Below are 20,593 nucleotides of genomic sequence, written 5' to 3' on the forward strand. Positions count from 1 at the left end.
GTATCCATTCCACAAACAGCAGTAGGATTTTATTTAGGAGCTCCTCCCTGGCCCAACTTCAACAGTAAAGAACAGGGGATGGGAGACAGGAGACAGAAGGTATTCAATTTACAATAAGGCTGCCAGATTTTTTCCAACAAGTTGGGGATGCCATTCATTGCGTATTTAGAATAAACTTACAAATTTGCTTCCAGGAAGGCTTTTGGAAAGTAAAATTAATTACTGTGCTCAGTTTGCTTGTATTCCAACCCAACCTTCATAGCACAGTCTTCAGGAGATTCATGGCATGCTTAAACCCGATTAGGTCAGATTGCAGATTACGAAGCTGGTTTGGAAAGAGCGTACCTATAGAAATATAAGAGCCTATGCTATCTCTCTCTTTCTCTCTCTCTCTCTCTTACCCACCCAGAAGCAGTTGGATGAGTGTTCAGTGCCCATAGCAACTAACAAGCTGATCATTATATTGCTGAATAAACAAATGGTATATGAGTAGATTATTGTGAGAGAAACTTGAGTCTCCATTCTCACTCTCCTGCCCATTGATGTGCTGCTTCCAATGGCTCATATTCTGTCTTTAATGGAGACACAGCAAGGCTTCAGGTTTTCATTTGGGGATTATTCCCGTAGCCTTTGGCACCAGACTCAGTCCCCAGGCAGCAAGGATTTAACTCACAGCTGGGGCAAGATAGCTGATGCTGGGAAGGCTCCCTTTGTGTGAAACTGTTGGCCCCCAAGGAACAACAATTTCAGTGAATCTCTACATAGGAAACACATCAACTTGCAGAGATTTCTAGCTAATGCTGCATCTTCACCTCCCCTATTTTCTGTTTTTGTGTTTATTACACACACACACACACACACACACACACACACACACACTCACTCACACCCACCCACCCCCCACAAGCAAACCAGAAATGATGCAGAAATAGGAGAAGAAACGGGAAGAAGAAGTAAATGGAAGGGAGGGGAAAGTGAGCCAAAGGAGAGATAGATGGTTGGAGTCTTCATCAGGATCTTGCTTCTGAGACTTCAAGACCGAGACCTGCTTGTGAAGAATTTGATTATAGTGCTAGTTGTTGGCTCAATGCCACTCACCCTTCATCTTGCTGTCCAAGTGAAAGATGTAAAGAGTTGGCCCTGCTTTCTTGTGTGACTCTTTTTCTCTGTCCCTGGTTCTACTACTCCCTTTCTTCCCCTCCACTCCGTACATCCTTGGGACTGTATCCCTGTCTCTGGAAGGTCTTTCCTTCTCCCACCCTTTCTAAAGAGAGAAGGTAGAGAGGGCTCACTTCTGGGAAGGGAGAAAATCAGTAAGCTCGTTGTGGGTGGGGAATGAGCCTACCAACTCTGTTATTTTGTACTCTCCCAAGCTCTTACTAAAGTACACTGCACACAATAAACGCTCCGTAAACATGATTGATCAATCCCATTAGCTTCTCCCAAGGCTCATATTTTCTGTCGGGGCCCAGACAATTGTGTGAAGTCTGGTAAGTGATCCAGGAGGGCAGGATTCCCCTTTCCTCCCATCTGGGCAGAGAGAAAATGGGAATGGCAATGGGGGTGGGGGAAGATGTGTGAATGGGCTGTTCTGCTTTTTCCCACCCATCCACAGTCATGTTCACAGGAGATCTGTGGCTGTGGGGAAACTGACCACTCCTCCCAATCTCTTATTCAAAATCTCCGGGCTGAGGAGGATGACTTGTTCTTCTTGGTTCTCTTGATTCCGGCCTTCTGCTGAACCACCATCCTGGTCTTCCAGAGCAAAGCTTAAATCAAGGGCAGGGATCGTGTCTACTAGGAAAGAACTTGGTTCTGGTCAGAGAGAATCTGGAATAGTTGTTTTAGAATGAAAAGCATTTTGCCATGAAGGTGGCTGGTTTTGGCCTGTAGAGAGAAGTGCCCCCCTGCCAAACTGGGCCTGAACTTGGAAGAGAGTAATAATAATAATAATGATATTAATAATAGTTCAGCATTTACTACATGCCAAGTACTTCACTCAATTTCCCTATCTGTAAAATGAGGATTGAATACCTTTACTCCTTGCTGCTTAGACTGTGAGCTATCTGCCTATATTATATCTACCGCAGTGTTTAATACAGTGTTTGTCACTTGGTAAGTGCTTAGCAGATATCACAGTTACTATTTTTATTAATTCAGGCCCTGCCCCTGCCTTCCATGGAGCTCACTGTCTTAAGAAATCCACTTCCTACCCTCCTGCTTTGGGGCTGATATGGACCCTTCCCTTGGCAAGGGACTGACCCTGTTACCCATCCCTCCCTCCATCGTAGTCTCCCAAGATCTTAGTAAAGTGCTCTGCGAACAGTAATTGCTCAGCAAACCTATTGTTGATTGATACCCGGTATCCTTTCTCCAGTAGGAAAACTTGGGGTACAGGCTCTGGCTAGAGCCATGGGTAGGGCCTTATGTAATCCAGGGTCCAGCCTTCAACATGTATAAGTCAAAATTTGTGGTGCGTGATGAGGGTTGACCATAGCTTGGGAAATGGAAATTACTGCCCTAGTATCATTCTGACTCTTTGTGATTCAGGTTTTCCTGCCTAAACATTGAGATTTTTTAAAAAATGGTATTTGTTAAGCACTTAACTATGTGCCAGGCACTGTACTAGGCGCTGGGGTAGATACAAGCTAACTAGGTTGGACAGTCCCAGTCCTTCCTGGGACTCAGAATCTTAATCCCCATTTTACAGGTGAGATAATTGAGGCATAGAGAAGTTAAGTGACTTTCCCAGGGTCACACAGCCGATAAGTGGTGGGGCTGGGATTAGAACCTGGGTCCTTTTGACTTCTGTGCCTGTGCTCTATCCACTGGGATACTGATTCTCTATTGGGATGTACTTCTTAATAGGAAGAAAGGCATAGCAAGGATACAAACAATCAATTCAGCATCAGGCTTGATGAATCTTTTGAACTCACTCCTTTAGAAATCAAACCATCACTATGTCAATGCATTTTAGACCCAACACTAACTCGTTTGACTTTTGTAAACACATTTGGAATGTATATATATTCAATTGCTCATTCAGTTTATTCAGTTTCCACTACTGGTAAATACTTTTCTGTCTGTCTCCTCCATTGGGAGTGTAGGAATGGAAAAGCAGCATGCCATAGTGGATAGCGCAGAGGCTTTGGAGTCAGAAGATCAGGGGCTCTAATCCCATCTCCACCACTGTCGGCTGTGTGACCTGGGGCAAGTCACTTCACTTCTCTGTGCCTCAGTTATCTCATCTGTAAAGTGGGGATTGAGACTGTGGAGCCCCATGTGGGACAGAGACTGTGTTCAATCTGATTCGCTTGTATCTACCCCCACTGCTTAGCATAGTGCCTGGCATGTAGTAAGCACTTAACAAAAACCATTATTATTATTATTACTATTGGGCAGGAAATGTGCCTTGGGTGACTGAGGTACTTTTCCCAGTGCTTAGTACAGTGCAATGCACCCAGTGGGTACTCAATTCATACCACCCCTACTACCACTGTTACTTGATGACACTGTAACTATAATTACAGTTTGTGCAGGAAAAAAATTCAGTGCTATTTTTCTAGGAGCAGCCTTCTGCCACGTAATGTCTTTGAAGAGCTGAATTTCTTAGTGCTTTTCTCACAGGGAATAAAAAGAAAATAAGACCGAGAGGAAAACCTCCCCACCCACTTGAATTTTGGCAACCTCAAGGAGAAACAATGTAATAAGTAGCTATTATCTCAGAACCTAATCGTGACTTTAGTTTCAACTCTAAAAACTTATTTTTTTTGTGGAAAAAGTAGAGGAGCGCGTGTTCTTTACATTTTGGTATTTTAATCTTCACTCTCTATGCTGGCAGATCAAGGATAATATCTTTACCTAAATGCTAAGCAGAACAACATTTTACTGTATCCTTTTCTTATATTAACTCCCCAAAAGTGAATTTGCCCTGCTATTTTTTTTCTGTGAAATTACAGGGTATTTGAGGTTTATGCAATCAGGGTTTCACTTTTGGATGCAAATATCTATTGAACTTCTGTTCAGAATTTATTCATGCTGTTTGTGGGGGAGTTTCAAGTGATGAGATGAAAACGCTCTTCTGTTTCCCCTGAAATTCCGACTTGTCCATTCGATGCTTTAAGACCCACTAGAAATGTCATCTGAGCCGGAGTTCCAACAGTTGGTACAGTAAGGTCCCTGTGGTGTCAGGATGAGATCACACAGTTATTCTGTCTCAGGAATAGATGTCTGTGCGGGGGAGGCGGGGAGGTGACCTGTTCCAACTAGCCCTGACTTTGATTCCTTGTAGGAAAAAAAAAAAGGCTGAAAATAAAAAACGAATCAGAACAGGGAAGAAATGTAATGTACCAACGGAGAAGAATCCACACCTACAGTGCTCTGCGCACACAGTAAGTGCTCAGCAAATAGCATGGATAAACTGTCTGTCCTTTTGTACTCTCCCAAGTGCTTAGTACAGTGCTCTGCATATAGTAAGTGCTCAGATTGGTTGATTTTATAAAGAGCCTGATTTTTGCTCAGGGGAATGTCTACTCCCTAGAGTTTAGCAAATATTCAGAAGTTGGACCTGACACCAGAGGAGCTCATGAGGAAACTCTGTTCCCTTTCCTTTATTGCTTTATACTTCCCAAGCGCTTAGTACAGTGCTCTGCACACAGTAAGCGCTCAATTGATGATGATGATGATGCCATTTCAATCTCTAAAAAAGCTACTGCTTTCTAATAGTTCTTGGCACAGAGAAGCAGCATGGCGTAGAGGATAGGGCATGGGCCTGGGAATCAGAAGGTCATGGGTTCTGATCCCAGCTCTGCCACTTGTCTGCCTTTTGACCTTGGGCAAGTCCCCTCATTTGTCTGGGCATCAGTTTTCTCATCTGTAAAATGGGGAGTGAGACCGTGAACCCCGTGTGGGAAAGGGCTTGTGTCCAACCTGATTTGCCTGAAACCACCCCCAGCACTAAGTACAGTGCCTGGCACATAGTAAGCGCTTTAACAAATACCAGAATTATTATTCTTATGTATAGGATTGCACCTTCAATGCTGGGATGGTTTGTATTTGAAACTGATAATTTCACATTCCATAATTCCTTAGTCCCCACTTGTTCCACAAAGGGGTAATTTTTTCCTGAGGGAGGCACAGGTCCACAAAAGAAATTCCCAGATTAAATAAATAAACATTTGGCATTCACCCAAGTATGAAATGCTATGACTTGCCATGACCCAGCAAGTGATGCTAAAGTGGCTATTAGAATGTCAGTAGAAAGATGACTGGAGAAAAGCAATTTAATATGAGTCTTAATAGGTTGCTTGTCAGTATGACCATCTCCTGTCATAACACTCTTCATTCATTCATTCAGTCATATTTATTGAGTGCTTACTGTGTGCAAGGCACTGTACTGAGCGGTTAGAAAGTACAATTCAGCCATAAAGAGAGGCAATTCCTGCCCACACCAGGCTGACAATGTAGAATGGGGGAGACAGACATCAAAGCAAGTAAACAGGCATCAATATAAATAAATAGAATTACAGATACATATATAAATAAGTGCTGTCTGGCAGCGGGGAGGGCAAGGAATTATAATAATAATAATAATGATGGCATTTATAAAGCGCTTACGGTACAAAGCACCGTTCTAAGCGCTGAGGGGGATATAAGGTGATCAGGTTGTCCCACGGGAGGCTCACGGTCAATCCCCATTTTACAGATGAGGTAACTGAGGCACAGAGAAGTTAAGTGACTTGCCCAAAGTCACACGGCTGACAATTGGCGGAGCTGGGATGTGAACCCATGACCACTGACTCCAAAGCCCGGGCTCTTTCCACTGAGCCAGCTGCTTCTCTATGGATATATATACATAGGTTCTGTGGGGTGGGGAGGAGGGCAAAGGGAGGGGGAGCTGAGGAAAAGCAGGGCTTAGCCTGGGAAGGCCTCTTGGAGGAGGTGAGCCTTCAGTAGGGCTTTGAAGAGGGAAAGAGTAATTGATGGATTTGAGGAGGAAGGATGGTCCAGGCCAGAGGTAGGACATGGGCCAGGGGTTGACAGTGGGATAGGTGAGATCGAGGCACAGTGAGATGGTTAGCACCAGAGGAGTGGAGTGTGCGGGCTGTGATGTAGAAGGAGAGAAGGGAGTTGAGGTAAGTAGGGGCAAGGTGATGGAGAGCTTTGAAGGCAGTAGGAGTTTTTGTTTGATTCAGAGGTTGATTGGCAACCACTGGAGATTTTTGAGGACGGGGGTGACATGCCCAGAATATTTCTGTAGAAAGATAATCCGGGCAGCAGAGTGAAGTATGGACCGAAGTGGGGAGAGACGGGAGGCTGGGAGGTCAGAAAGGAGGCTAATGCAGTAATCCAGTTGGGATAGAATGAGTGACTGTACTAACATGGTAGCAATTTGGATGGGGAGGAAGGAGCGGATCGTGGTGATGTTGTGAAGATGAGACCGGCAGGATTTGGTGACGGATTGGATATGTGGGGTGAATGAGAGAACGGAGTCAAGAATGACACCAAGTTTGCAGGCTTGTGAGGCGAGAAGGATCGTTGTGCTGTCCACAGTGACGGGAAAGTCAGGGAGCCAACAGGGTTTGGGAGGGAAGATAAAGAGCTGTGTCTTGGACATGTTGAGTTTTAGGTGGCAGGAGGACATCCAAGTAAGGATGTTCTGAATGGCAGGAGGAGATGCGAGCCTGGAGAGAGGGAGAGAGAACAGGGTAGGACATATAGATTTGAGTGTCATCTGCATAGAGATGATAGTTGAAGCTGTGGGAGCAAATGAGTTCTCCAAAGGAGTAACACTGTTGAATTAAAATGCTAGAATTACAGTGCTTTCTTTCTCACTTTGAGATAATTTTATAAAGTTTTCCATGACTAACAATTACCTGTCCCCTCCCTAAAGTATTTTAACTGACTAGAAGAGTGTTAGAGTGATTAAAGCCTATTTCAGTTTAGCATTAGATAGTGACTGGACTGTAAGCTTGTTGTGAGCTGGGAATGTGTTTACCAACTCCATGTCGTATTCTCCCAAGCACTTAGTACATACTCTGCACATAGAGCTGAGTAAATGCAATCGATTTATTGATGACACTTGTTTAGCCCAGTCAGTAACAGAGTTCTATGTTAGCACAAAATACCTTTTTGCTGGAAAAGACTAAAAGATAACACTTTGAAAATGAAGTGTATGCCCCGCCTCCCCTGATCCCAAAGTGATTTCAGTATCTTTCTTCATTGGTGCATATTTACATTACTGTCATGTTACTCTATTAATTGTATGACTTAACCCTGTTTTAATATATTTTACATTTTTTTTATTTTCTTGGATCCTGAGAGTACATTAGTGCACTTGATATTTGCTATGGAAAACTATACAGTTTTTCTTTTACCTGTCTTTTATTTAACAACCAGTTTTTTGTGGAACCAAGTAATAGTGGTAGCCCAGTGATCAGAAAGTAATCAGTGACAGTGGTAGAAAAGTTTTAAAGTAGACAGCTGATGAAAGTTAAAATCAAGCTCATAAGAGGAGCTATCAAGCTCACCTGTTTGCTCCTGGTGAATAGTGAAGTGTGGCAGCAGGTAATGAATTCCTTCATGTAATCCAGTAGGTGATCGATCAGTCAATCACTGCTATTTATTGAGCGCTTACTGTGCACAGAGCACTGTACTGAGCTCTGGGAGAGTAGACTGCAACAGAGATGATAGGTACATTCACTGCCCACGATGAGCTTAGTCTAGAAGGGGAGACAGGAGGCAGACATTAATATAAATAAATAAGCTCCGGATACGTACATAGGTCCTGTGGGCCTGAGGGTCGGATGAATATCAAGCACTCAAAAGGTAGAGATCCAAGTGCATAGATGACGCTGTAGGGAACAAGAGTCATGGAAAATGGGGCTTGAATGGGGAAGGCCCCTTGGAGGAGATGTCACCGTAATAGGGCTTTGAAGTTGGGGAGAGAGGTAGTCTGTCATAAAGGAGGGGAAGAAAGGGGGCTCCAGGCCAAAGGGAGGACATGGAAAAGGCTTTGGTTGCAAGATAGTTGAGATCAGGGAATAGCAAGCAAGCTGGTGCCAGAGGAGCTGAATGTGTGGGCTGGGCTGTAGAAGATCAGTGAGGTAAGGTGGGAGGAGGCAAGTTGATTGAGGGCCGGATGATGAGATAAAGCGTAAAAAGATCAAAACAATTACAATAAGCCAAAGGTAAGTACATTCACACAAAGAAAGAGAATATTTGACCATTGGTATTGTCTTTGGGAAATAAAACTAATATTTGTTGAGCCCCGTTTATAAACCTCATGACAGTTGCTGGGGAAGTTGTAGCATTACTTCGTTTCAGTGCATACCACATTTTAAGGGCAATAATTATAAGTAATTTGTGTCTTTTCAATAGTACAATCTATGAGATTCTGTATCCTCCATTGCTAGAATGCTTAAGGAATCATATCACTGACCTTTCCCCCTTTTTAAAGCCAAGTAACTTTAAAAGTAAAATAAAGTTGGAACTTAGAGAAATATCTTTAGTGTCACAGTGCTTGTCGTTATGCTCTCAGATTGCATATGGGAAAACAGACTTGGAATAAATGGAATAAATCTGTCGTAGCTGCCCTTATTTCTTCATCTTAAGGAACTCACTGAACAATCATAAAGTTCTGCAGCAAGATTTTAGTTACAGAAAATATGAGCAATATTTTTTATTGCACAACTAGAACTTTTTGATCAGTGTAACATTATTCAAAGCCTATAGGGAGAAATCTTTCACTTTAGTTGGTAGATGTTGCTGACTGCTAAATATTTATGTGTCTAAGTGAAACATTTGTGTACCACATAGTTTCTCAGTACATGATTAGCAATGAGCATATATGTGCCAATAACTGAACTGTGTTCTTTTTTTCTGGTTTTGGAAACAGAAAAGATTTAAATAAATCCAGAGTTGTTCTTAGGGCCCAGAGCAGTCTGAAATTAGAACTAACTTCTCTTAGCTGCATTTTTCTAATTCCTCCTCTCCCTGCATCACTATCTGACCTTGGAGTAGTCGCATACAAACGTATACATGTGAGAACACAATCCTGACACACCTTTGTTCATTCAAGCACAAATTCAAGTTAATGTCCTCTACTGATAGTTTACTTCACCTCAGACTGAAATGGTTTCTCCCTGGAACCATTCATTATAATCTTGGGCTTCCTCATGTTCACTTTCTCCCCTTACTGTGCCCTCTTTTCACCCCAACATCAGCCCCACAACACTACGTAAGTATCCATAATGTATGTCTTTATATTACTGTCTCTCTCCCCCTCTAGACTGTAAGCTCATTGTGGGCAGGGAATGTGTTTGCCAACTCTGCTGTATTGCACTCTTCAAAGTGCTTGGTAAAGTGCTCTGCACACAGTAAGCTCTCAATAAATATGGTTGAATGATTTATTTTTCTATTGTTTTGGGGTAGATGTAAGAGGGAAGACATGACATTTGAGAAGTTAGCTTGGGCCTTTATAAGAAATAGCACAAAAGTCAATCGGTGGTATTTGTTGGGCACTTGCTGTATGCCAAGAACTGTACTGGGCATTTGGTAGAGTGGAGTACAGCAGAGTTGGCGGACCTTAGAGATTCCCTTACCAATAATGGAAGGCTTTGTTCATCTCCTTTGGAACTCGGTGTAAGAAGAGCCTTTTCTGAAATTATGGGAAGTTTAAGATGTATTTTTTTAACTGAAAGTTACAGACATTTATGAAGAGATAACCTTAGACCGTAAGTTCCTTGTGGGCAGGGCACATGTCTACCAACTTTGTTGTATTCTCCCCAGCGGTTAATACAGTGTTCGACACACAGTAAGCTTTCAATAAATATGACTGATTGATGTTCTGTTTCTTGGGATTCAGTTTACCAAGTGGGAGTTCCATTTGTTGCCCACCCACAGCCTGCTCATCTTTGTTTTGCTTCATGTTTTGCTAGCAGCATGTCTCGGACTCCTTTGTGTTTCCTAATTTCTCTGTTTGCAGTGTGCTCTCGGAGGGAGATTGGCAGTGGCATCACTCCATCGCTCTCTGAATTACATGAACATCAATAGCATTTACCGAGCACAGAGCACCATACTAAATGTTTGGGAAAGTACAGTGTAACAGAATTGATAGTCCCGTTACCTGCCCATAACCACCTTACAACATCTTCCCTTCTTGTCAGCCAGCAATCAGTCAGTCAGTTGTATTTATTGAGTGCTTACTGTTGCTAGACCACTGTACTTACGACTTGGGTGAGCACAATGCAACAATAAACTGACACATTCCCTGCCCACAATGGGCGTACAGTCTAGAGGGCACACATATGGTCTAGACCATTTTAACCTATGTACCTCTGATGGACAAACAAAGGAGCTGGAAAGTTCTCATTCCATTTTCAAGGGCAGCTGATCATCAAACAGTGAAATTCCGTGGGGTTTGTTTTAATTGATCCACCCTGCTTTCCTCCTCCTGCATATAGTAAGCACTCAGTGAGTGCCATTGAGTCATTCGTTCATTCATTCATTGTCCGTTGGCCTTATTTCCTTCTTGGGTGAGGTGAATGAGGCTTTCAACTTTTTCCTTTCAAATTCCATTTGAATTTGTCCAAGTAATGTTCATTACACATCGATTTGCTCTCAGCGATTCCTTTCTAACTTAACTCTGGGCAGCTAAACCTTTAATTCTTGCATTGTCCTTTCTGGTTCTGCTGCACCATTTGCCAATGAAATGCAGCAAAGAAGGGATGCCGGCTGCTTATGTCACTATTGTTTCCATCTTTCCCATTGAGCTAGTTGAATAGCGACTCTAGTAAACAGTCTTGACAAGTCTGTGTCTCCCTGCTTGACTCCTCCATTTAGGTTTCTACAGCCTGGGCTGATGAGCATTGTGATTTCTGTTATGAAATTGCAGCTCCAAGAGGTCTCGACATGTCAATTCAATTCGCGTTTCATTGAGCCACATTGAAGTCCGTAGAGTTAACCACTTCCTCGCAGTTGATAATTTTACCACAAATTGGGAATTGGCCTTCTTGACGTTCTTCTGACAGCTGGAGGAAGGAGAAGTGAATGTGGCCAGTAGCTGAGTTTCCTGATGAAAATCTGATTTGTTCTCTGCTGGAGTACAGTTCAAGGGCTTCCTTGATGCCAATAATTATGACTCTAGTGAAAACAGCATAGTTGTGAGAGGAGTTGCATAGTAGTTTTTAAGATCTTCAGTCACCATTTAACAGTAACATTGTTCATCAGCTCTAGATGATAAGCTCCTCATGAGTCGGGAATGTATCTACCAACCCTGTTGTAATAATGACAACAAAAATAATAATAATAATCGTGGTATTTAAGTGCTTACTATGTGCTGTAGAAGATGCAAGATAATCAGGTCCTACTTGGGACTCTAAGTAGGAGAGAGTACAGGTATTGAATTCCCAGTTTGCAGATGAGCAAACTAAGGCACATGGGAGTTATGTGCCTTGCCCTCGGTCACACAGCAGGTAAGTGTCAGAGACAGGATTAGGACCCAGGTCCTCTGACTCCCAGCGCCATGCTCTTAGGCCATGTTGCTTCTCTCCCAAGCATTTAGTGCAGTGCTCTGCATGCAGTAGTGCTCAAGAAATACCATTGATTGATTGATAATGCTTTTGTTCTTTTCTGTGCAGTCAGAGGAGCCTTGTGGATGATGTGCTTGGGGAGCCATTGTGCCAGAGCTTGGGAAAGAGGCTTCCCTTCTTTTTTGAGATATTCCAACCATATATTGTCCCTGCCTGGATGTTTTTCTGCATTTCACAGCGTGAATGGCCTATTCAACTTATTTTCAAATTACTTAGGTATTGGATCTGGGTTCACTCTTGACTGAATGTAACTTATAATGACTTAGATGAATAGAGATTGCTATAGAATTTTGAACAGGTTTCGTTTGTCTTGATTCTATTTGCAGTCTCTCTTCATCTCTGTCTCGGTTCCATCAAGGTATTCTGTTTCAGCCTTTTCTTTTCTTTTAACTCTTTTCTTGCTTGACTTGTGTCTGTGGCTACTCCCAATTTCTTTTTTTATTTCTGAACTTTTCCTAGTGTTTCCAAATGTCCTTATGAAGCATCTTGTATTCCCCATCATTTTCCCCTTCACCTAGAAGAGTTGCCTTCACCATGATTCTAGTGTCCCTTTTGGATCCTTCATTATTGTCTTAGTGCTATTTTCCCTTGAGCCGCTGTTGCTGTCAAGAGAAAGAAGAGCCCTCCACAACACACATGTGAAGGGATGTTAGGTAATAGTTTTTCTAATTGTGGTTTAGGTCAGCACTTGTTATTTTGCAACAAATGGTCGTCTTCAGGTCTGAGCCTTGCTATGTGACAGACGGTGGGAAAAGGCAAGAATCCTGGATATGGCTGATTCCAGAGACTAGATTTAGGGGACTCTACGCAGATGTTTGGTGATGGCTGTGGTTAGATGGATCTTTATAAACAATCCTTAGTCCACTTAACTTTCATAGTGTAGGGGTTTGTTCTCTTATTTGTACCAAGAACCCACCTAGGAGATCTTCAGTTGTGTCACCCTGTCTGGAGGTAGCGGGCAGGACTTAGATGATTTCTTGATGACCCTTTCAGTTGTATGATGCCCTGCCTGTGATTACTGTGGGCACATCACTTCTTCATTGACAGAAGTACCAGAACTGTTATTCCATAGTCCTTCAGAAATAAAGACCCAGTTTAGATCAGTTACAGTGAAATCAAAATCAAATGCACGCACCAAGATCTAAACGTTGACTCCTGGTTTTAGGAAAAAAAAAATAGGGAGATTTTGTATACTTTCATTCTTTCATAAGGATTCCCATTACCATTTATTACTGTTGACTTCTGGGTCACGGTGGGTTCCTCAGTCGTGACCAGAGAATTGAGGCCATTTCCCGGTTGCATAATGCCTTCAAGCATCCCGGGAGGCTGGAGATATCAGGAACTGGGCTTACCAGTCAGATAGTCAGTAGAAGTTCTTAGTCCTCAAGATTGAGCAGCTTCACCCAGTAGGTTGGGCAGATCGCCACGACACTTCTAGATGATGCCTTTCATGCTTGTACTGGTTCTGTAGACTTCACTGTAGCAGCCGAGAATGAGAACTCATATCCCAAGAGTTGACTCTTCTTCAGGGAGCGATGTCTTGGCTTTGGATTTGCCCCAGGGAGTCCCAAGTGCGTAGGTCCATCTGGTTGTGAAGAGCCTTTTTTCGAATCAATCTGACTCAGTATCGCTTGTTTCAAGTCGATCGAACTAGGTTTTCAGCCTTTTCTGAATCAATCGAACTCAGTGTTGCTCGTTTCAAGTCGATTGATCTAGATTTTCTAACGATTCCCTCTTGTTAAGCCTTTTTATTTTTGAATGACAGTTTGAATAAGAGGTCCAAAAGATGTGGGTGTTGTGGGGTTAGGGAGGAAGGTCTCCTTGCTCTCTCAGATTTTTCTGTTGTGCCGAAGAAGCTGTGCCCCCAAAATGAAGAGTAGTGCTTTCCAGGGGCAAGAAGAGAAGCTTTTGCACTGACCGTGGCAGCTTGCATGGGAAGCAGAGTGGCCTAGTGAATAGAATAAGGACTGGAAGTCAGAAGGACCTGGGTCCTAATCCCAGCTCCGCTGCTTGTCTGCCATGTGACCTTCCGCAAGTCACTTAACTTCTCTGTGCCTCAGTTACCTCATCTATAAAATGGGGATTAAGACTGTGAGCCTCCCGTGGGACAATGTGATCACCTTATAACCTCCCCAGCGCTTTGAACAGTGCTTTGCACATAGTAAGCGCTTAATAAATGCCATTATTATTATTAGCAATAATTGTGAAATTTAAGTGCTCACTATATGCCAGGCACTGTACAAAGTGCTGGGGTGAATACAAGCAAATCAGATTGGACACCGTCCCTGTCCCACATGGGGCTCACAGTCTTAAGCCCCACTCTACAGATGAGGTAACCGGGGCACAGAGAAGTGTAGTGACTTGCCTACAGTCACTCAGGTAAGTGACACAGCTGACAATTGGCGTAGCCGGAATTTGAACCTGTGACCTCTGACTCCAAAGCCCGTGCTCTTTCCACTGAGCCAAGCTGCTTCTGTAATTAATTATTAATTATTATTAGTGGGCCTTACCTTGAGGGTAAAAAGAAACTCACAATCTTATCAGCTGCACTTATGTGTACTGATAAAATCTCACCAACTGGGGTGACATTCTCCCTTTCTCTTTTCCTCCCAAATTCTTTCCCTCTCTTTCTTCCTCTGTTTCTATCTCTCTCCCTCACCTCTCTGCATTTCCCTCTATTTCATTCCCTCTCTCCCTCCCCATTTTAGGACAGCCCAAATTTTAATTATGACACTGGGTTTTCAGGACGTCTGCAATATGTGATTCCATCTGGGGGCATCTATAATGAAAGCTTGCCCAGGAAAGGTGAAAAATAATTTGCCTTCTTTAGAGGAAGCATATTAAGAATGATTGTTTCAGTCACACCTATGCACGCATCTACTTTTCTCTATTAGGAGAACAGCTGGGTGCCCTGGAGTAAATGGACTCAAATATTATTTTCTAATCCTGGGTGCATGCACCCACATAATCTGAAATATTGAAAGAGCTGAATAATGCATAGCTGGTTTAAGAGATACATTAGCTTGGATCAGAAATCAGTACGTATTTCAAAGAGCTATCCAATGTTTTACATTAAAGGGTTCGCAAAAGACTGGGTGCCCCTTTTTGGAGATCTTGCACATCGTGCGTTTTGAAAGTCAGAGTTCTGGGAGAAGGGAGGTAAGCAGTTTTACAGAGGGAACTTTAACAAAAAAACAACAGTCCTTTAGTTTTAGCCATCCGGGAAGTTTTATGTACTTAGAACATGCTGAGAGATGAATTCAGGAAGAGTCACATGAATTGAAGATGGAAAATACCTTGCTTTGGCCTACAGGGAGCCTTGCAACCTGAATTTAATATTGTTGGTTCTGATGTATTCTCACAGGTGGGTCCTAGAGAACTGGGCACAGAAAAATTTCTTTTAGACTTAGGAGGCACTGTCATTTAAAAAAATGGTATTTGTTAAGTGATGACTGTGTAACAGGCATAGTGTTAAGTGCTGGGATAAATAGTAATAATAATAATGATGGTATTTGTTAAGCGCTTACTATGTGCAAAGCACTGTTCTAAGCGCTGGGGAGGATACAAGGTGATCAGGTTGTCTCACGTGGGGCTCACAGTCTTAATCCCCATTTTACAGACAAGGTAACTGAGGCACAGAGAAGCTAAGTGACTTGCCCAAGGTCACACAGCTGACAATTGGCAGAGCTGGGATTTGAACCCATGACCTCTGACTCCCAAGCCCGTGCTCTTTCCACTGAGCCACGCTGCTCAGGTCGGACACAGTCTGTGTTCCAGTTGGGGCTCAAATTTTTAATCCCCATTTTACAGATGAGGTAACTGAGGCTCACAGAAGTTAAGTGACTTGCCCAGAGTCACACAACAGACGAGTGGCAGAGGGGGGATTAGAACCCAGGTCCTTCCGATTCCCCGACCGTGCTCTATCTACTAGGCCAAGCTGCTGTCTTGTCTTGGGACATGTTGGAACTTCTTTGAAAATAACTGGGAGAGTTAGCTTGCTTGTTAAACGCTATCCCTCATGCTCTTGCTCCTAGAAGGAAAATGTATTTGCTTGAGATGGACTAGGGGAATGACAGCTGAAACAGAGGATTCTTGAAACAAGGACGCTTCAGGAGGAGCCCAGAAATTCCCTAGGCCCATTTGTGATCCCTCCTGGAGTTTGGGCAAGAGCTTCCCACTGCCATAGGAGCGCCAAGACCAATAGAGCCAAAATCATCCTCATCATCAGTGGTATTTATTGAGAGAACTATTCTAAGCACTTGGGAGAGTAATAATAATAATGGCATTTATTAAGCGCTTACTATGTGCAAAGCACTGTTCTAAGCGCTGGTGCAACAGAATTGACAGACATGTTCCCTGCCCACAGTGAGCTAACAGTCTATGGGGGAGACAGACATTAATATAAATAAATTATGGTCCACCAAATATGGGTGGAAGTAAAGTGGTCTAAAGGGGAAGTGGTTACTGGGAATGTGTCTACTGACTCTTTTGCATTGTACTCTCTCAAGCACTTAGTACAGTGTTTTGCACATAATAAGCCCTCAGTAAATCTGTTTGACTGTGGGCATCTCTTGGAAGATTCTGCTGAATAAAACACGATTTTCCTGAATACTGAGAGAAGAGGCATTCATTTGTGTTTTGTTTCCCTTTCAGCCCTATCTCTCCACCTGGTGATCCTAATAGTTGAAGACCGTACAGATACTTGCCATGTTAGTGTTTAGTGTATATCACAGCAATTGTAAATTGATATTTTCCAGGCTTCAGCTAAAAGTGTTCAATAATTCATGGGCTTTTTATATAATTTTCTGCCTTGTTGCAGTTTCACTTAAATTGTTGTTAGAGATAAGAGCATTTTTTTGCTTCCAGGAGCTAACCAGCTACAAAATATGCCATTCATATATTTTGAATATGTACAATTGTCTGGCTTATTTATATACATTGAAATACGCACCTTCACATTGTCAATATGAAGTTTGTGTCAGAATCCACTTGTTTTGAGGTAAAGGTATCTGAGCGAGAGAGAAAAAGAATGATAGATACCTTCAGCGCTGTGGAGATGATCTTCCTTTTGTATTTGTGAGTTTGTGAGTCACTTTGAATGCCCCAAGTGAGCATTTTCTTTCCCACCAGCTGACAGCTGGACCAGGATCCCTGAGTTGGAGAGACCTGTCAGCAGTCAAGTGTAATGTTGCTCTGCTAAATTGATCTACTGTGCCTCACCCTCCTGTACCCGCAAACTTCTCTGCCGGGCAGAGCAGCTTTCTAATGGCAGCTCTGAGGCTAAATTCAACTAGCGTAGTTGTGAGAAGCCTCAAGCAAGGGAGGTTCTTTACTCTCTCTTCTCATACTGGCTGCTCTATAAGCAAGCTTCATTTGGGGTCCGTCTTCATGTAGCAATGAAATTAGTTGTTCTACAGTATAAACAAGCAGCCGGAGTTTTTGACTAATATTAGGTCTGGCACAAAGCATCAGTAGATTGGAACAACTTCTCATCTGCACATTGCCAGCCTGGCACAGAGTGCAAAAACTCATTTCCTAAATCTCATCAAATTTTTCACAAAAGAGTTTTATTTACCTCATTTCACAAGTGGTAACTTCTGGGGAAATAGAAGAATCTTTGTGATAGACTTGATGGCTGTATGCCAACAGATTCACTTGTCCCTTGCGAATCTTTCCTCTCTGGAAGAAGCTAGAGCCAAACTGCAAGGGGTTCCCGTCGCAGGGCAGACCTTCAAGATTAAAGGGGTTGAGAAGCGGAAGAGTGTGCCAGACCTGTGGCGTGGTCTGCTTTCAGGAATGGCAGTTGGAGAGCATGCCTCCTCTGGAAAGCCAAGTTTGGAAGTCCTTCAGTTCCTGGCTGCAAAGCCATTCGGGCGGGGAGAGGAGGGAGTGGGGGGAGATGGAAGGGAGGTACAGAGAGATAGAGAGAATGTGTGTGTGTGTGTGAGAGACAGAGAGAAAGAGATATGCTGTGGTGCACAGGGGCAGAGAATGAGTTGTATGCCTGGCCTCTTTAGTTTTCTTTGCCTTTCAGTCGCAGTCATCAATGAAATCCTCTCGGTCATCCTTACTGAGACAGGTAAAGTGGCGGCTGACGAAATCCATTTTCAATAATACAGTGGAAGCAGAGCCACTTTGGGGGGAGGAAAGGGAGTGTGACCGAAAGCTTGTGATTGGTGAGCTCTCCGAGGCATCTGCCAGTAGGACTTCGGTGGAATGTGAAACCAAATCATTTACAAGTTAAAGATAGACACAGAATATTTAGGTTCTGAAGCTGGGTTTCACTCTATCACTTGCTTAGCACCTTTTGGGAGTGCTGTTTGCGTCAGCTTTCTCTGTTGGGCACAGCTATTTTGTTAGAGTTTGTCCTTTAACATAAAAGCGACAGAATTTGTCGCTGAACATATACGCGCTTGTAGTTTACAATTTCACTTGGATCCTCTGGATATATCGGAGTCAAGGGGCTTGAGAAGACCATGGTACGTACATTAGGGTAAGTGGAAAGCTGTATTTTTAGGTGAAGTTCTTATTTGTTAGAACAGTGCTTTGCATACAGTAAGCGCTTAATAAATGTCATTGTTATTATTATTTGTGAAATTTAATTAGGGATATAATAGTTTTATTAAGTTTTGAGGCAAATTCTCCCCAAGTTACATTCTCAGATTCTGTGGGCTAATAATAATAATAATAATGGTGGTATTTGTTAAGCACTTACTATGTGCAAAGCACTGTTCTAAGCGCTGGGGGGATACAAGGTGATCAGGTTGTCCCACGTGGGGCTCACAGTCTTAATCCCCATTTTCCAGATGAGGGAACTGAGGCCCAGAGAAGGGAAGTGACTTGCCCAAGGTCACACAGCTGACAAGTGGTGGAGCTGGGATTTGAACCCACGACCTCTGACTTCAAAACCTGGGCTCTTTCCACTGAGCCACGCTGCTTCTCATGCGTGATACCCAATTCTCTAATTCTCTCATTCTCTAATACCTGGAACCGGTTCACGTAGCATATTTTGCCTTGCTTTGGTGTTTTGTTATGTTGTTGTGTTATACTGTCCCAAGCGCTTAGTACAGTGCCCTGCACATAGTAAGCACTCAGTAAATACATTTGACCTACACATGGCATGTTAGACACCTTTGCACTTGATTTTTAAACAAATTCCTCTTGTCCCATGTGCTTGCTATCTTTTCTGCTATCATTTTATCCAGCCATGTACCTATTCAATTTTAAAATCAGTGTTTTGGGACTTTGGATCAATGGCTGAAACTAATTTGGAGAAATAAATCATTTCTAATTCTGTGAATGAAGGATATACTGGAATATTGGTGTACGCTTTGCAGTTTGACCTACCTGGTAATAAATTTTGCGAATTTTCAAAGTAAGAACAGAATCAAATTCTTTATTTGAAAATTGAATTTGGAAGCTTTAAGAAATCTTTTAAAAAGAAGTGTCCAATATAGTTTTCACTGGAGAGTGTTCTTTAGTGATACTATTGTCTTGTAATAACTCGTATGCTTTTACTAAAAGGTGGGCATTTGTTAAATGAAGAGCCTAATTATTTGAGAAAGAAAAGAGTGAAGTGTGCGAGTGCATGTGTGTTTCCCAACAACCTCAAATCTTGAAGATTTCCTTTTATTTTTTTCTAACCAGAATGACATTCTGTGCTTGTTACCCCTTGGTTTTGTCACTGTACATATTTTTGCTTTCTGTTTTGTGAAAGGCCCTCTTAGCTGTCTTCTCAGTAACTACTCTTCCAAACTTGTACAGCATTCCTTTGGAATATTGAAGCCCATAATAGTCAAAGGGCACATGGTGCAAACTAGAACTTTTGCTTTATATGGAGAAAATAAATCTACAGACATTCCTGTATACAGAGCTATCGTGCTGAAGAGAGTTGTTAAATGCAATCAATCTTCCTTCCAAATACCTAGAATTTTAATTCACTGAATAGGATAATTGAAAGTTTCAGTGCTTTAGCTAGGAGTAAAAAGCAGCACAAACTTTAATACTTGAAAAAAAAGTCTAATTCTGCTAAAGAAACTCTTTCTCCTTTAAACGTAAGCACCTCTCCCTAAGGAGCTAAAAATATTAAGCAACCAAAATTCTCATTATGCCCTAGTAAAAGGAAGAAGATAAAAGTACTTCTCCCTCCTTCCAACCTCCACATACCAGTTTTCAGTGGGTTTTAATGAACTAGAAATATGCAGCCCCAAAATGCAAAAACTGTTGAGAGACTTTCTAAACTAAGGAGAGGGAGAAGGAAAATATTTTTCTACTGATAGTAGACAGTTCAGCCCAAGGTCGCTAATCAGTAAATGGATTTTATTGTTTCTCTTTCTTCTGAGTAAAATATTGGGGGGGGGGGAAAAAGCCATTCACGTTATTGACTTTGCTTGAGCATACTGAAAAGAATGTCGCTTATCTTTTCCTTCTTTCCCTTATTCTTTCTCATTCAAAGCAACTCCCATTCAACAGCCTATCTCAAGCTTGTTTGTTAGTAAGATGGGACAGCTGATGAGCCACTCTTATCAAGAATGTTCTCACAGCATTTGGAACTGAAGGCAGCGTTACCTTAAACACAATAAGTTGGGGAATAGGAAAACAAGTCTAAGCAATCTCCTCTACGGGATGGTCATTTTCCTCAAGGGCCGCAATATCTTAGCTTGAGTTGAACCTGAATTTTAAGGTTGATCATAGGTTTAGCTGTATCACCGTGTATATTGCGTGGGGATGGTTCTTGGTGATGTGGTTCTTCCATATGTGTTTCGTCCAGATTTTACTGTTCACTTCCCAGGTGATTTTCACTTCACAATGACTCTGTTTCATTCTGCTCTGGATGAAATGCCCTATAGAAGTGTGGTCCCCATGCACACCAAGGGGAACCCTTGCCTAGGGGAAGTATGCAGAGTACCCAGACTTTCTGAGTGTTTGAGCTATTCTTTCAGAGAAGGACATTGGACACACTGAAAGCCATATTCCCTATTTGAACCCCTCGGGTAAATCCC

At 42.5% G+C, this 20,593-nt stretch overlaps 1 protein-coding gene across 22 annotated transcripts in view; it reads left to right on the forward strand.

Moving 5' to 3' along the window:
* Positions 1 to 20,593, forward strand: part of DTNA (dystrobrevin alpha) — a 321,656-nt gene that overhangs the window by 74,283 nt on the left and 226,780 nt on the right. For 13 of the 22 annotated variants that reach the window (XM_038766540.1, XM_038766549.1, XM_038766552.1 and 10 more), the window contains exon 1: positions 17,880 to 18,084. The exons of 3 other annotated variants lie outside the window; for them this stretch is intronic. In XM_038766540.1, the coding sequence (XP_038622468.1) occupies positions 18,068 to 18,084 (17 nt within the window). In that variant the 5' untranslated portion in view covers positions 17,880 to 18,067. Of the gene's footprint in view, positions 1 to 17,607; positions 17,671 to 17,879; positions 18,085 to 20,593 lie in introns of those variants that run through there. 6 more of the 22 variants (XM_038766558.1, XM_038766561.1, XM_038766559.1 and 3 more) reach the window with 2 other exon arrangements.

The sequence above is a fragment of the Tachyglossus aculeatus genome, chromosome 25 (genome assembly GCF_015852505.1).
Source record: "Tachyglossus aculeatus isolate mTacAcu1 chromosome 25, mTacAcu1.pri, whole genome shotgun sequence".
NCBI lineage: Eukaryota > Metazoa > Chordata > Mammalia > Monotremata > Tachyglossidae > Tachyglossus > Tachyglossus aculeatus.